This window comes from Daldinia loculata (assembly GCF_022478755.1).
Source record: "Daldinia loculata strain CBS 113971 unplaced genomic scaffold F4817scaffold_10, whole genome shotgun sequence".
Taxonomy (NCBI): domain Eukaryota; kingdom Fungi; phylum Ascomycota; class Sordariomycetes; order Xylariales; family Hypoxylaceae; genus Daldinia; species Daldinia loculata.
This window is the reverse complement of record NW_026054864.1, coordinates 169,541-183,808: the sequence shown is the minus strand read 5'-3', so window position 1 is coordinate 183,808 and position 14,268 is coordinate 169,541. Positions and strand designations below refer to the sequence as shown.

Sequence of the window (14,268 nt, the reverse complement as noted above, 5' to 3'; positions counted from 1 at the left end):
CCGCCCGTTTTTTTGGTTTTCCCAACTCTGTGGAACCTCTTCGGCAAAGGAGGCCGTCCCATTGGGTTGGATAATATAGCGTTGTATGTGGACTGCGTCGTGGCGGCGCAGTAAGCAAACAGATTTACACTCTTCGCATGAAGTACGCAAACAACTGGTCAACCAGACGAGGAATAGGATACGAGGGGGCAAAGAATAAAGAAGAGAAGGACGGTCTAGCTTCCATGACTTATATTACCTTTACATCTCCATCGAGTCACATAACTACGAATCAAATCCTCATATTATTGTCTACGTGAATAGATTGGAATAATACATCCCCCCAACTGCTTCGACGCTGCAACATAACTGTGGCGATCCGCATAGAATACACGGAACTAATGTAAGTACCTAAGGCATATTAAAAAGAAAAAGGGTGTCTGGTTAAGTATAGGATCATAAATTTATAGGAGATAATTACTTTCGTTTGATAGGTTGTGAGATATTTGCGATATTACCGTAGTTGATCACGTATTGAAATAATAGTACAATTTTAATGGACGGCATTTTGGATTTGTTATAAATTTTATTATAACTTCCACGGATCCCGCACAAAAAAGCTCAGTTTGATATCACCGCCCAGCTTTCAAACCGCCACGATAACCCACGTCCCGTCCACTGCAGGATTCCCATTTCTACGTAGCAAGAAAGTACAAATACCTAAGAGAGGCCCAGAGCGGGGGCCACCAGGCTCGCCGCCGTGGAACGAAGGGGTATATGCTCTGATGTAGACTCTAGGGTCTAAACATCCTCGAAGACGATGATAAGGCCTAGAAAACCACGATATTTTTTTGCCATTTTCATTGCTGAGATCCCTTTCTTTGCCCCTTTCTGTACTTTGAATAATATCGTATCCCATCGCGTCGTGCCTTAGATAATGCCAAACCAAAATGAAGAAACGCCACGCTCATCCGCGCCTTGCTAGGAGGTCGCTTCACTACCAGATAGTTGCCCGAGTTTTGTTACACATAAAAAAGCATAATATGACAAGCCTGCTCTAAAAGGCTTGTATGGCGCCGTGTCTAACAAGATTCGGGTCGGCCTAAATAATAAAGAATTTAGCATTTGTGATGTTGCCAAAGGTACTATGACCGAGATTCAACCAAAGTGCCGGGATATTCGGATATAAAGAGGTTAGGGGGCCTAGTCATCTGCGAGCTTAGCAAAATGTTTGGACCATAGCCAGCCAACTAGGTTGTTGGGGTCGTCCTGGTTTTTAGCAAGCCACAACTCGCCTTTCTCGGCTATGACGTCGAATATCTATACGTTCTTATATTAGCAACAGTTTTGACTTCTCAGTCACAATTTACATACCTCTCCTGCCTGGTACGTCAAATAGGGGTACCCAGCTTCGTGTTTGGTGGTTTCGATATTAAATTCAAATAGAGAAGCCGCTAGCCATAGAACGTTGTATCCGTTAATGGGTTTCCGCTCTCGAGAAGAAGCTCGGGATGACGCTTGAGATGGTCGTGGAAGACGTTCTTGGCTGTCGGACGGGGGAAGTGCAGACTGGAAGAGGCCCGAATAACGTTGGTTCTCGGCCGACTGATGCGGAGACGGATGCATCGAATTAGAGTAACCCCGAGCATGTGCGCCCGATTCCATACTTTGTCTTGGAGCACTGGTCGAGTCATAGCTCTGACCGGTCCCGGGCCGCACGGATGCTGGTCCTATCGGACGAGACATTACAGACGAATCAGGGGTATGGAGCGAGCCAGACCCTGGACGTCCTTGTGTATTAATCCCGCCGTAGTAGTCACGGTAATAGTACTGATGAGGGCTTGGGATCGAAGCAGTAGTTGGCGAAATGGTGAATTGACCGCTATGACGTTTCATGAAGTCAGGGGTAGGCAAAGTCGGAGCTGTATCACCGCTGTTCAAGGACAGTCCTCGGCCGCGAGGTGAAAGGTCAGCAGGCCTTAGGCGAAGTCGTGCATAGGATTCATCGGTGCTGATCGACTGGGAAGGGCGGCCTTTAGAAGCTGGATTTACGATACCAATTGTGTTAATTTGCTCTTCTTGGAATTTATAATCGCGCTGGAATGTAGAGATGATGTCGACAATTTCTGGCACTTCAGGGGCCTCGAGTACCACCTTAACCTTTTCCTTCCAGATGGCAAACCATTGAGTCTGTATGTTGACGAAATTGGCTAGACAAATCTTGCCAACCTTTTCTGTTAACGCAGACAGCATAGGCAATTCTTTTTTCAACGCTTCATTCAAGGCCTCGTACTGCTCGGCGCATTCAGAGAGCTGCTTATCAACTTTCTTCCCGTTCTTCTTCAGTTGGACCGACTTCTCGTAGTCTATACGACGCTTGCCCCGCTTTTTCATGGCGAGTGACGGGTTGCCATACGACTTGATTACAAGCTCGAAAGGTTCAATGACTTGCTTCCTCACTTTGGAGAGCTAAAACGTCTAGTTAGCTTAAGGTGATAACGGTATGTGAGGGAAATATGTAACTGACATGATCCTCCAGAGCGACTTTCTCGATGTCTCTCATAGACACATTGAAGCGAACCCATTTGCTTTCGATCTCGGGGTGAGGCGACGGTTGAAGCCGCATAACAAGCTCCATCGAAGACAAGTACTGTAGGAACTCGTGGACATATTCGGTGACCTGCCTTGTATAGAACTCAACATCCCTTAGAACAACTTGCAGTCGAAGGTAGTCGTCGCCGAATCTCTCATGAAGCTTAAGATATTCTGGGTCTTCCGCAGGTTTGTGTGTAGTTTGCAGCTTGTCGACCCTCTTGCCAAAGGCCCTAGCTAGGCCAGCTCTGACATCGGAGTCTTTGCGTTTCCTACCAACTATTTGCCCGACCAATTCGAAATTCTTCTTCGTTTTATTAATCTCTTCTATAGCATTATATAGACCGACTTTAGCAGACTCAAGTAATGGGCGGTCCGGGTGGTCTGCTGGCGTCTCGTGGAGAAGCTGAATAAGAAGATTTGGATATTTCGTAATCCTTTGCATTGGCTTGATAAGGAGGGAGTCTAGATTCCACGCCTTAGTCAAGTCTCTCGCAACTGCATTGCATTCGTCCAACCACACTTTCACCGTTGGGTCCTCCTGAATCTGGATGAGTCGTTTCGCGGCATGATCACTATTCTTGAGGAAAGTCTCATGCACTTCTTTCATCTTCTCCATGTTCCGGATGAAGATCGGTCCAATTGATGTTTGTCGGTCTCTGTCATCGTTTAAGTGGCCTGTAGCAGTCGTGGTTGTCACTGAAAGAGATGTACCATCGGGAAGGGTAGAGGATTCCTTTGGCAATTGGGTCCGATGGCCTTTGGGTGTGTAGATGCTGGAGACCCCCGCCTTAAGCTCCGCTAAGAAATCAGAATGGAATTTGATTATCTCGTCCGTGTTGCGAAAAATTAATTTAATCGTCTGATCATCAAGTCTAGGGCAAGCTTCGGCCGTCCCTTTGTAAATTTCCTCAACGATATTCATGTCCCTGGTAAAAAATGCTTCCGTATCAATCAGCTCCTTGATAGTCTGAAGACGAGTGAATAATCGTTTCCTCTCTTGCTCTGAAAGTCCTACGCCGTCTTCACCCTGATTAATGCTTTCAGCTAGGGTTTGCTGGCTATCTAATAAAACCGTGCGAGTTGGAAATCCCTCGGTAATTTCAAGGGAGCCTTTATAAAGCATACGTGAACCCGATTCCAATGGATCATAATCTTCGCTCTCCCTTCTTGAAGGATCCATGGAGAATATACTTCGGTCATCCTTCCCAACTTGCACATAGCTATTAGGTCTTGTGTCATCAAAATATTCGCTCTGCGCTTCAGACCTAGGAAACTCGCGTAATGGTCCCTCGTCAGGAGGCGGCGGTGGAGCATGATCCGGGATAACCGGGATGGTGCTCTCTTTATGCTCGGTATAGTCGACTATAAAGCCATCTCCAGTGTTTAATTCGGGGAGCTGGTGTGGGGCATGATGCGTTGGCTCTGGATCCTGAGGTTCATTGCAGGGCATCTCGGAACTGCAAGGCGTCTCGCTAGGATCCTGTCCGTACTGGTATTGGTGTGACAAAGAACTAGACCCTGATATTGAGCCATCATCACGATAGGTTGAATCCCGATTTTGAAGATCTCGATTCCGTAGCTCGTAGTCAGAGTATGCATCCTGGCTATTGATCGAGTAGTCGGTCCAGACCGTGGTTTGGCTTGCCCTATTCATCGAATCCGATGTTCTCGGTACTGTGAGACTTAGAGCTGTACCCATAGTCCTTCGCGATTCTATGGAGAAACGTGAGTCTTCCGTCACTTGCTGTCCCGGGCTGGTGATATCATGCTCTTCCACTATCTTAGGGCTGGAGCTTCGAGGGATGGTTGCTGTGGGATCCTTAATGATCGGGCCGACGAAGAACTCTTCAATCTCACTCAAACCAGCACTTGGGCCGCCTTGCTCGCTGTTATAGGAAAATTTACGAGATAAATCGGGTGGTTTGAGTTGAGAGTTATTTTCTTTAAAATCTTGTTTACTGGGGAAAGTAGGATATGCCGGCTCGCCGAGACCATGCTCCGGGAGCGGGAAATCCGTATCACGACCAATTATTGTGACCTTCGTATGGTAGGGTTCGGATGGAAGTGGCCGTGGAGAGTATTCATCGTCATCGTCATCGTCATCCTGATATGAACCTGGAATATCGTGGTTCTTTTGAGTATCGCTTGTAGCTGGCGGAGGCTCTCTAGGCTGTAAATTTGGCTCTGTCGATGCATCCAACGAGATATTGATCGAGAAGCGGTCGTCGTTAGTTGACTCATCTTCGAACGGAGATCGATACTCCGTCTTCGAGTATGTTGATTTAGGGTAATCGCTATCATTGTCCACTTTACTAACATCTAGCCGCACGGGAATTTCTTGTACTGGGGGATCTATTTGTGGCTCGATATCAAATTCGGTTGTGTTTGAGATAGCTGAAGGCGGTGCTTCATCTTGGTCCTCTATGATTTCGACAGCCGGGAAACTTCCAGGTAGACCGAGTGTTGGTGAATCTTTCTCGACTACTCCTGCTCCTGAGATTTCTGTAACGCTACCTAAACTAGGCTGTGTGATATCTGTCGCGATTGTTAACACCGCTTGCTCTGAAGTTGATATTTCGCTGTCTGTTGGGCTTTGAATATTGTCGTTCTTTGGATCCTCTTGGCTGCTTTCCTTCAAACGCTCTGCTTCAATAGCTAGTCGAGCCTTTTCTGTAGCCTCGGCCTCGGTCTCGGCCTTAGCCTTAGCCTCAGCCTCAGCCTCCTCCTCCCGTTTCTTCTCGTCAGCAGCCTTTCTAGCTGCAGTTCGAGCCTCACTCTCTCGGATAGATTTTGTATAAGACAATTTAATCTGCGCTCGTCGCGACTCGAAATCGATCGGGCCCATCGATATCTTTCGTCTCCGCGTGCTCGGCTCATTAAACCTTATGCCTGTTCGAGAGTCATGATGCGACGGTGATCGGCCTCTTTCGATGGCCTTCATTCTTGAGCTGGCGGTAGTCGCGGAGGAAACTGGTTGACGCGGTCGTGAGCTTCGTAGTGGCGGAGATAATTTCGGTAGAGGCGCTGATATGTATGCGTTGAGTCTTGTGCTATTATTTGGAGTCACGGAACCTAAACGGTTTGGCCGTCTTGTGGCGGAACTAGAGCTACTGCTGGGCGTCTTTGCTCGTGAGGACGGTATTGACTTAGAAGACATCCCTTGGATAGCAGGGCGTCTCAGCGTAGTCGGCGAATTCGATCGTGTCGATGCTGGACTGGAAGAACCTGAAGGGCTACTAAGTTTTCGCACCGAAACGGGCAATCTCGAAGTCGCCGATGGCGGGCCCCGATCTTTGTGGGGTCTTGAGTTCGAAGCTTGAGGTTTTTGCGACGGCGCTGGGCCCGACCTAGTTCCAGCAACGTCGCTTTGCGACCGGTTGTGGGCCTTAGCGGATCTTAGATCCTTCGTCTTAGTGTCGTCATGAATCGCGGGACTTCCATTTGCACTACGGTACCAATCACTAGGCGAAGGCGGTTCAACATCAGTGTGCGAAAGGCTCCTCTGGCGCAGACCCTTCGGATTATGGATATTCGAGTCTGAAGTTCGTCTCGCCCGAACACCTTCAATGCCAAAGCCTGCTGCCCCTGTATCCAGCTTGCCGGGTGCTATCTCCCCAAATAAAAGGCCGTGAGACTGGGGGATTGGCGGGATTGAGCTGGGCGAAGTTGGTGAAAGACTGTTCAGAGATTTTGACGCCTGGGTATGAGACCCAGTCGAGACCCGAGGCTTCGCTATACGGCTTGCAAAGGACTGTGGATTACTAGACAACTGATCTTCGGAAACCGACTTATTTCGGTGTGTTGCTCGCGCCCCCGAAGATCCTGTTCCAGACTCCAAGTCACGCGTCACGGATGACCGCAACACCGCATATGATGGTTGTCCATTTGATGGAGAAGAGCCACTTACTTTACGATACCTGGGCGATGACGATGTCTCTCTAATCGGAATACGCGGGACAGTCTTGGAGGGAGTAGAACTGCTTGGCTGCGCCCCATTCTGGTCAAACCTCCTCTTCAAATCCTTCACGCTGGGCTGATGTCCGCTACGGCTCCCATGTGTAGCGTTGGCTGTGGTTCTCGATCTCGAAGTACTACTAGGTTGTTTGTCGTCAATGGGGGCCGATACAGAGCGCACAGCAGGCCTCACGCCGGGCCTTGTCGAAGAATTAGCGGGGTGCCTCGGAGCCGCAATACTTCCGTTTGATCGTAACGGAAGATTCTGATCTTGCTTCGGGGGAGGCAAGGCTGACGCCATCAATTCGTCGTGGGCCAGGCCTGGCACGGACGTGTGTACGCCACGATAAGTTCTATAGAAATCGACCGGATCTACGACGGCCACGGGTTCGACGTTCGTCGCGTTCGCATGGGCGGCTTGAAAGTTACTTGAGGCATAGGACGCGAATTCCGACGAAGGTAGCGCAGGGTTCCGACCAAGGTTGGTATCGTAATCGTAATCGTCGTAGTGGGAGGAGTCAAATGCTGCTGGATTAGAATTTAGACGAGCATGGTATTGTTGCTGCTGCTGTTGCTGTTGTTGTTGCTCGTAGTGGTTGTTGTAATAGCCGTGTTGCTGTTGGCGTCTAGTTGGACTTAGACTTGACTGGGATTCAAAATTATGGGCTGCCAACGTCGCACCAAGGGGTTCCTCCTCTTCCTGCATCTTCTGGACATCACCCTGACATTCAGGCGCCGATAGATATTGTACAAGACAAATGGAGAGCGTAGGTAGGTCGAGCCGAGCAAGGGTTCTCTGTCCTAGGCTACGTTGTCGAATAACCTTGGAGTTTGCCTTGAACCTTTCTAAGCTAGGCGACTTGGGTTTTCGAGCTTACAAGCAATTGGATGCCAATGAGCAATGGTGAGGTAGCGAGGTAGCAGCAGGTAGTAGCAAGCAGCAAGGAAGTGTGGGGGGAGGGCGGACGTGCAAGCGTACCGGCCGTGGACGTCAGAAGGATTTTCGAAAGAGCCATTCGATGATTCTAGGATGAAAAGACCCGCCCCTGGCAAAGGGTTGCAAGTTGTTTGGCCGTGTGGGAATGTCTCCCGGGTTGATGCGCTGGCAGGCTGGCATGCAAGATGATTTGGTGAGAAGTGTTTGGGGGGGACAAGAACTGGTACAGACTTCGATTGCTCTAGATTAACTACTAAGATTACGACTAAGGTGACGGCTTCTCTTGGTGCATTGAGTCTGGCAGGTCTAGGTGCATTTGGTGCATTTGGTGCTTGCATTTTGGTGCAAAAGCTGAGGGTTACCCTTGCCGACTAATAAGGCTTACGTACATGTAGGTAGTTACCTTGTAACTTACAGTTACCTTGTAACTTAGTTACCTGCTTTACCTGCTTTAGTATGGGGGAGTCGCTATCCGGCCAGGTACTGAGCAGTATCTTGGTACGGGTTAGGGCAGGGTCTAGCCTCTATCAGGTGTTGTGCGGGCCTTCTATCTTTTACCTTAGGTACCAAAGTAGGCAAGTACATAGGTATTTCTCTAGGATCATGGATCTGGGAATTGTGAAATTCGGGATTCGGGATACGAAAATGTGAAATTTAAGGATAAAGTACAATTTTAGCTGTATCATATCCTCAGAATCTCTCAAGGCTGTGAATTTCTTGGAGAAGATCTATCCTATTTAAGTGGTGGAAATGTCTAAGGACCATAGGGCCGTTTGACTGCATAACGATCGAACCGTCGGAGAATCATCCTGCAGATCTATATACGCATGAAAGCATAATAAACCATGATTCTTGTATAGGATTGATTAGATATCTATAGGTAACGTATGCAAATATCTATCTAATTTAAAGACCAGACAGAAACATGTCAATATTATTGGAGAAAAATAAAAGTTATATGGATATCTGTTTGTGACATAGTTAGACATCGAACGAGACCTTGCATACCTAGACCTTTCCCAAGCTTAGAACACATGTCTTTTTCTTTCCTACAATACATACAGGTATTTGTGGCAATGTCTTAGTAGGCCGGTTTACAAGTGGAAGATGAGCTTTTTAAGCTTAAAATGATCTCAAGCAATTCGTACCTGTTTACAAGTTATTTGGGTACATAACGCACAAACATGAATCTTTATATCCCTCAACGCCATGATGGAATATCTACTGAGCTGGCTTCTAAACAATTAAATGATAGGAGATGTTGATTACCTATACTCGACATACCTAGTCATTCTCCGTGGCCGGTGGTACTTTGATATATTACCTATACTGGTTCCGGTGGGTGGTGGCTTGTTGGTCGCTCGTTGGCCGGAAGAAAACTTTTAAAGATGAAATTGACCAGCTGGCGGTGGGATACGGCATAAGTTCAGACAGGAGTGCATGCAGCTTGCATCATTCCATCGTAACCACTCGCTCACTCGCATTATCGGAGAACTAAATCAACGGAAAGAAAGCCACAATCTACAATACGCCATAATGGGCTTATACCTACCTAGGTATATGGTCTGATGTGTACATACCTGTAAGTGCTATCATGCTTGTAGATCGTAGATGACTGGTGTATCAGGCCGCAATCCTGAGGGAAAAGTAAGGGGTGATTGCAATTGACGACTGACGACTGACGACTGACGACTGACAACTGACCCCTATCGAAGACGAGATTAACTCAGACCCCTATTGCGACTCTGGAATTGGTGGTCCCCATTCGTCCCCGAGTGTTTTCATCTTGCATAGAAGCATACCTCTCGGATCAATCCAGTGGATAATACAGAGTGGCTCTGGAGATGCTTCAGTATGTTGTTTGGCATGTCCAAGATGTACATGACTAAACCCGGTCGGTGACAATTAGCGAACCAATCTGGTATGACAAAGTATGCGAGTTAAATTACAAGTTGTAACTACCAATAGGGCCAACATGCCGAGCATGCCTAAGGAATAAGTCAAACGCCTTTTTCTCCATGTCCAATGCGAATCTATGTACTATGTAGCAGAGCCCAACCTAGAATCCGGCCGAGTTTAACAAGAGAAAGCCGACTGCCGGAAGATATAATTACCTTAGAGGTACCTAGGTAGGTATATGTCGCAAGGAGAAAGATGTCGTGTTTTCTAATTACAGGGTGAAACATTTACTTAACAACTAAGTTAAAGGTGTTATTTAAGTAAGTGAAGGTGGCATATATGAGCACTTATTATCATTATTAAGCATTAGTTAAACTAGATATAGATATGAAGTTCTTATGGGAGATAACAGGTACATATTATGAAATCAATATCAATGGTTAATGCCGCGTTAGAATTGATCATCTTACCTAACGTAGTACCTAGGTGAGGTAGTATCCACTTTTGAAGGTGGACTAATGTAATCTCTACCTACATAAAACTTAGGTACACTAGCGCACGGTTGGTCTCCCGTCCGGAGCCGTGCCGGGTGGGTTCAAGCTTCTACATACTTCGTACATACATACTTCGTACATACATACATTGATCAGTTAATACATTCCATAATGAGAGTACTCCCATACCTAATGATTGATCAATTAGCACCTGCACCTACCACAATGATACCTACTACATTCGGTACACATACATCCGTATGTACGCAACACACCACTCATCACGCCCATCGCGTGTGCATAGATTACGTACACGCGTTTGTTCGAACCGTCCTATGAATGAACCCGGAGTCGAATTGTAGCTATTCCTGACTCCCCTGCTGGTTAGACAGCTTAATACGAACGCCACAACTCGCATTCTGGAGGCATTATGAGACCATAAGATGGCTCATCCAAGGAAGCGGAAGCGAGGAGACACCCGCAATATCCCTTTAGATGACGAACCACTCGTAAAAAAAGGGAGGATAAGGATGATAGATCCCGAGAGCAATCAACGCTCAGCACCTCCACAAGCCCAACACGCGGTTCTCAATCAATTCTACTCTCAAGTACTGACCTTACGTAATTACGTCCTCTCGAGACTACCTACTACGTCTAGGCTTAGAAGGAAAAAAGTTGCTACCATCGGCATAGACAATCACATCCCAGACTCACCACTCTCGGATGTGGAGCGGTCTTTAGGGGCCCTGCTTGACGGCACGCTTATTGGCATACAGGCCGAATTGCAAAGACCAGAAGATAACTGTATAGAGGGATGGAAGGCCCTCTCTCAGAAAGGGGATGAGTCCTGCGTCACACTATCCGATGGTGCTACCGGGTTTATCGAGATACAGGCACTTGTACGGCCCAAACTTCTTTCCTAGCAGTTGAATACGACTATCCAACCGTGTCTTGCAGACGAGCTAACATTAAAAAGATTGTAGAATATGTTGTGAGAACGATATTTTCCAGAGAGAAGTCTAGCACATGGCCAAAGCATTTACTTTGCGACGGCTACAGTAGAAATCGGGGCTTAGGGCTACGTGCATTTCGGCGTAACCCTCATGTCGAGACGCTGAAGCAGTCGCCATGGCCACAGCTTCTCGCCCTAATGGGTGACTCGGGGGAACGTATTATGATAAGCCTACTCCTCGACTGTGCTATATTTACGCCTGTGAAAACAGGGGCGAATAATTTCTGTCAGATCAGTGGTAAGTCTTGTGATTCCGCGGCAAGGGCGAAGCCCACGTGTTAATTCAAAGCCAGGAAACCCATTGTCGGACGTCGATGTGCTTAATCAAGAGAAGCCCGGGAGACTGCCAGGTAGCTCTGGTGTAAAAACCATGTCAGAGATTATCTTTGTCCGTAACCGTATGCTCTACGCTAGAGCTTCTCTTAACGCCCATGGAGTTGTACACTTCGGTTTAAGACATATCCGTAAGATATTACTACTGCATAGTTTATAGGCTACTAACAGTGACAGACGTATTGAACCGGTCTTTATATAGCCACCTCGATAAAGTAGAAGGGCACTCAACTGAGGCCAAGCAACGGATGACGCTACAGAATGAAGCCCACACTCTACGAATTATGATGTACATTTTCCCTCGTCAATTTGGGCTTCATAATGTGTTTACTTCCAAAGTCAATTTCAAGGAAACAGCTCATCGGCTCAAGGATTATACTCTTCGAGAAGAGGAGATTTTTGAAAAGTTTGGCCGGCTCAACGAGTCCACTACCCAGGTGAAGATACCCAAGAGGCTAAGGGGTACCGCGATAGAATTAATACGAAAAGTACAAATCTTACACCAGCGTTGTTCTTACTCGAAACTCCTTCAACATCATTGCCCAGTAAGTCTACAGAACCGAATCAACACCGGCAGCACTAATTTTTCTCGAAGCTTCATACTTCTCTTAGCCACCAAGAGCTTGAGTCTACTGAAGCCAGCGCCAGTCATAAACCTTCACGCAAAGCGGTTGTGTTAAGGAAAAGGAAGGCAACCCAACCCTCCCCCACTCAAAAAGATCCGATATCATCTATTTTCGACCTAGCAACTCCACCGGCAAAGATCTCTGCCTTCTGTCAGGCTGTTTTAAAGAAGATCATACCTAACGGGTTCTGGGGCAGCGGAGACGTTGCTCGACACAACGAGAGCATATTTCTCGGTAAAATAGATCATTTCATATTATTAAGGCGTTTCGAAGGCATGTCACTTCACGAAGTGATGCAGGGTATAAAGGTTAGTGTTATAGATACGTCTCGGCTTCAAAAATTGATATATCTAACGATAAAAGTTGACCGAGATTGACTGGCTTGCGCCACCTCGACTCAGGTCAAACAAAACTTCACAGACCGATCTGCAGAAGCGCCGCGAGCTCTTCAACGAATTTCTCTACTTCGTATTCGACTCTCTTCTAATACCCCTCATTCGCAGTCACTTTTATGTTACAGAGTCAAACACTCACAAGTATAAGTTGTTCTTTTTTCGCCATGATGTTTGGCGATATATAGCGGAACCTGCGATGGCGGCATTAAAAACCAAGATGTTTTCCGAGGTCAACCTCTCCCGTGCCCAACAAATCCTCGACTCCCGTGCTCTTGGATTTGGTCAAATTCGCTTGTTGCCGAAAGAGATCGGCATGCGGCCAATCATGAATCTCCGCAAAAGGGCTGCTCTCCGAGGGAAGTCGAAGGCATTAGGAGCCGGAATCAATAGAATTCTAGCACCAGCACACGCGATACTCCAACTGGAAAAGGTATGGCCCTTCGTTAATATAAAAATCCAAATTTCTAACCTAAACAGACCATAAACCCACAGAAATTAGGGGCCACCCTATTTTCAGTAGGAGATATTTATAAGCGTGTGAAGCCATTCAAATTGAAGATCACCAGGCCTGGTGTTGAGTTTTATCTTGCGAAAGTTGATGTTCAGTCTGCTTTCGATACCATCCCCCAGGCGGCAATTGTCAGCTTGCTTGCTTCTATACCCCAACAACGTCAATATCGAGTATCAACGCACGCCGAGGTTGTATCAAATTTAATAAGCCAAGCAGGTAACAAATCTAAATCAAAACCCGTGAAGAAATGGCCTTCTACGGCAATAAGCGATCACGACAATTCTACATTCATGCAACATCTAGAGTCCAAGTGGGCAACTACTAAAAAGGATACGGTGTTCGTCGACAGGTGGAACAAGTATTATGAAACTAGCGAGTTGCTTCAGCTTGTCGCTTCACACATTCAACAAAATCTCGTCAAGATCGGAAAGAAGTTCTATAGGCAAAGAGAAGGTATCCCACAAGGATCTATATTATCTTCTACTCTCTGCAACTACTTCTATGCCGATCTTGAGATTCATGTTCTACCTTTCCTCGATTCGGAGGACTGCCTACTCCTACGACTTACTGACGATTTTCTCCTCATCACTACAGACAAGCAGAAAGCTATCCGCTTCGTGAAAACCATGCATCGGGGTGTTCCAGAATATGGAGTGACAGTGAATCCTCGAAAAACTCTGGTTAACTTTGACATGAAGGTCAATGATGAGCCGGTCACAAAGTTAAATCCTGGCCAGCGGTTCCCTTACTGCGGCACTACGATCGACTGTAAGACTTTGGATATATCTCGCAATCGAGAAAAGGAGCAGGAAAGAGGTAAGCATCAGGCTGGTTTCTCTCAGGCCCACCGGCTAATATCGTCTAGCTATATACAACTCCCTCACAATCGAGTTCTCGCGTACACCAGGACGAACGTTCCAGCGAAAAGTTCTTAGTAAGACATTTCTTAACCCAACAATACCAATTTTCGGACATATGAATTAATGCATGCCATAGATGCCTTCAGGATCCAAAGCCATCTCATGTTCTTTGATTCGGAGCTTAACTCGGCCAGTACTACATTGAATAACATATACACTGCCTTTTGCGAAACAGCTACTAAGATGTGGGCATATGCTCGCTGCCTGTCGGTGCAAAAGCAACCATCGGCAGCCCTCATCATTAGTAAGTCCTATGCTACTATACCACTTTACGGTATGCATGCTGACGCCATGTCATAGAGACAATATCGAGGCTGGTCGATACAGCCCATCTGCTCCTCGTGAGCAAAACGCGCAAACTTCGGTACCCGGGCTACACCTGCGACGTGAAGAAGCCCGAGGTAGCTTGGTGAGTTGCATCTTATTCCGCCACATTTTAGATGTCACTGACGGATCTAACCTAGGCTCGCTTTTAACGCCTTCCGCAAAGTATTAGAGCGAAAACAGTCTAAATACAGTACGGTACTGAGCTGGCTGAAGGCCGAGGTCAGGAAGCTTAGTGCAAAGAAGGACATCCGCCATGGGCGTGTAACTCATGTTGTTAGCAATCTGC

At 46.9% G+C, this 14,268-nt stretch overlaps 2 protein-coding genes across 2 annotated transcripts; one reads left to right on the top strand and one right to left on the bottom strand.

Moving 5' to 3' along the window:
• Positions 1–1,040: 1,040 nt before the first annotated feature.
• On the bottom strand, positions 1,041–7,577 carry F4817DRAFT_13333 (uncharacterized protein). Its single transcript, XM_049297772.1, has 3 exons — positions 2,507–7,577; positions 1,354–2,448; positions 1,041–1,299 (listed from the first exon to the last, which is right to left on the bottom strand). Exons 1-3 carry the CDS (start codon positions 7,232–7,234, stop codon positions 1,183–1,185), a joined length of 5,940 nt encoding a protein of 1,979 aa, XP_049161438.1. The 5' UTR covers positions 7,235–7,577; the 3' UTR covers positions 1,041–1,182.
• A 2,387-nt stretch (positions 7,578–9,964) lies between these two features.
• Positions 9,965–11,994, top strand: F4817DRAFT_13189 (uncharacterized protein). Its single transcript, XM_049297762.1, has 6 exons — positions 9,965–10,757; positions 10,835–11,108; positions 11,164–11,334; positions 11,381–11,640; positions 11,693–11,748; positions 11,799–11,994. The coding sequence occupies exons 1-6, from the start codon at positions 10,302–10,304 to the stop codon at positions 11,881–11,883; spliced, it is 1,302 nt and encodes a 433-aa protein (XP_049161437.1). The 5' UTR covers positions 9,965–10,301; the 3' UTR covers positions 11,884–11,994.
• The last annotated feature ends 2,274 nt before the right edge of the window (positions 11,995–14,268 follow it).

What these genes read in the sequence shown, in the direction of transcription:
- F4817DRAFT_13189 (XM_049297762.1), top strand. Translation starts at nt 10,302, where the DNA reads ATGGCTCATCCAAGGAAGCGGAAGCGAGGAGACACCCGCAATATCCCT. An exon ending in TAATTTCTGTCAGATCAGTG is followed by an intron (nt 11,109 to 11,163) that starts GTAAGTCTTGTG and finishes ATTCAAAGCCAG; the next exon opens with GAAACCCATTGTCGGACGTC. An exon ending in TCAACGAGTCCACTACCCAG is followed by an intron (nt 11,641 to 11,692) that starts GTGAAGATACCC and finishes TAATACGAAAAG; the next exon opens with TACAAATCTTACACCAGCGT.
- F4817DRAFT_13333 (XM_049297772.1), bottom strand. Translation starts at nt 7,234, where the DNA reads ATGCAGGAAGAGGAGGAACCCCTTGGTGCGACGTTGGCAGCCCATAAT. An exon ending in AAGTCGCTCTGGAGGATCAT is followed by an intron (nt 2,449 to 2,506) that starts GTCAGTTACATA and finishes TAGACGTTTTAG; the next exon opens with CTCTCCAAAGTGAGGAAGCA. An exon ending in TGACGTACCAGGCAGGAGAG is followed by an intron (nt 1,300 to 1,353) that starts GTATGTAAATTG and finishes AAGAACGTATAG; the next exon opens with ATATTCGACGTCATAGCCGA.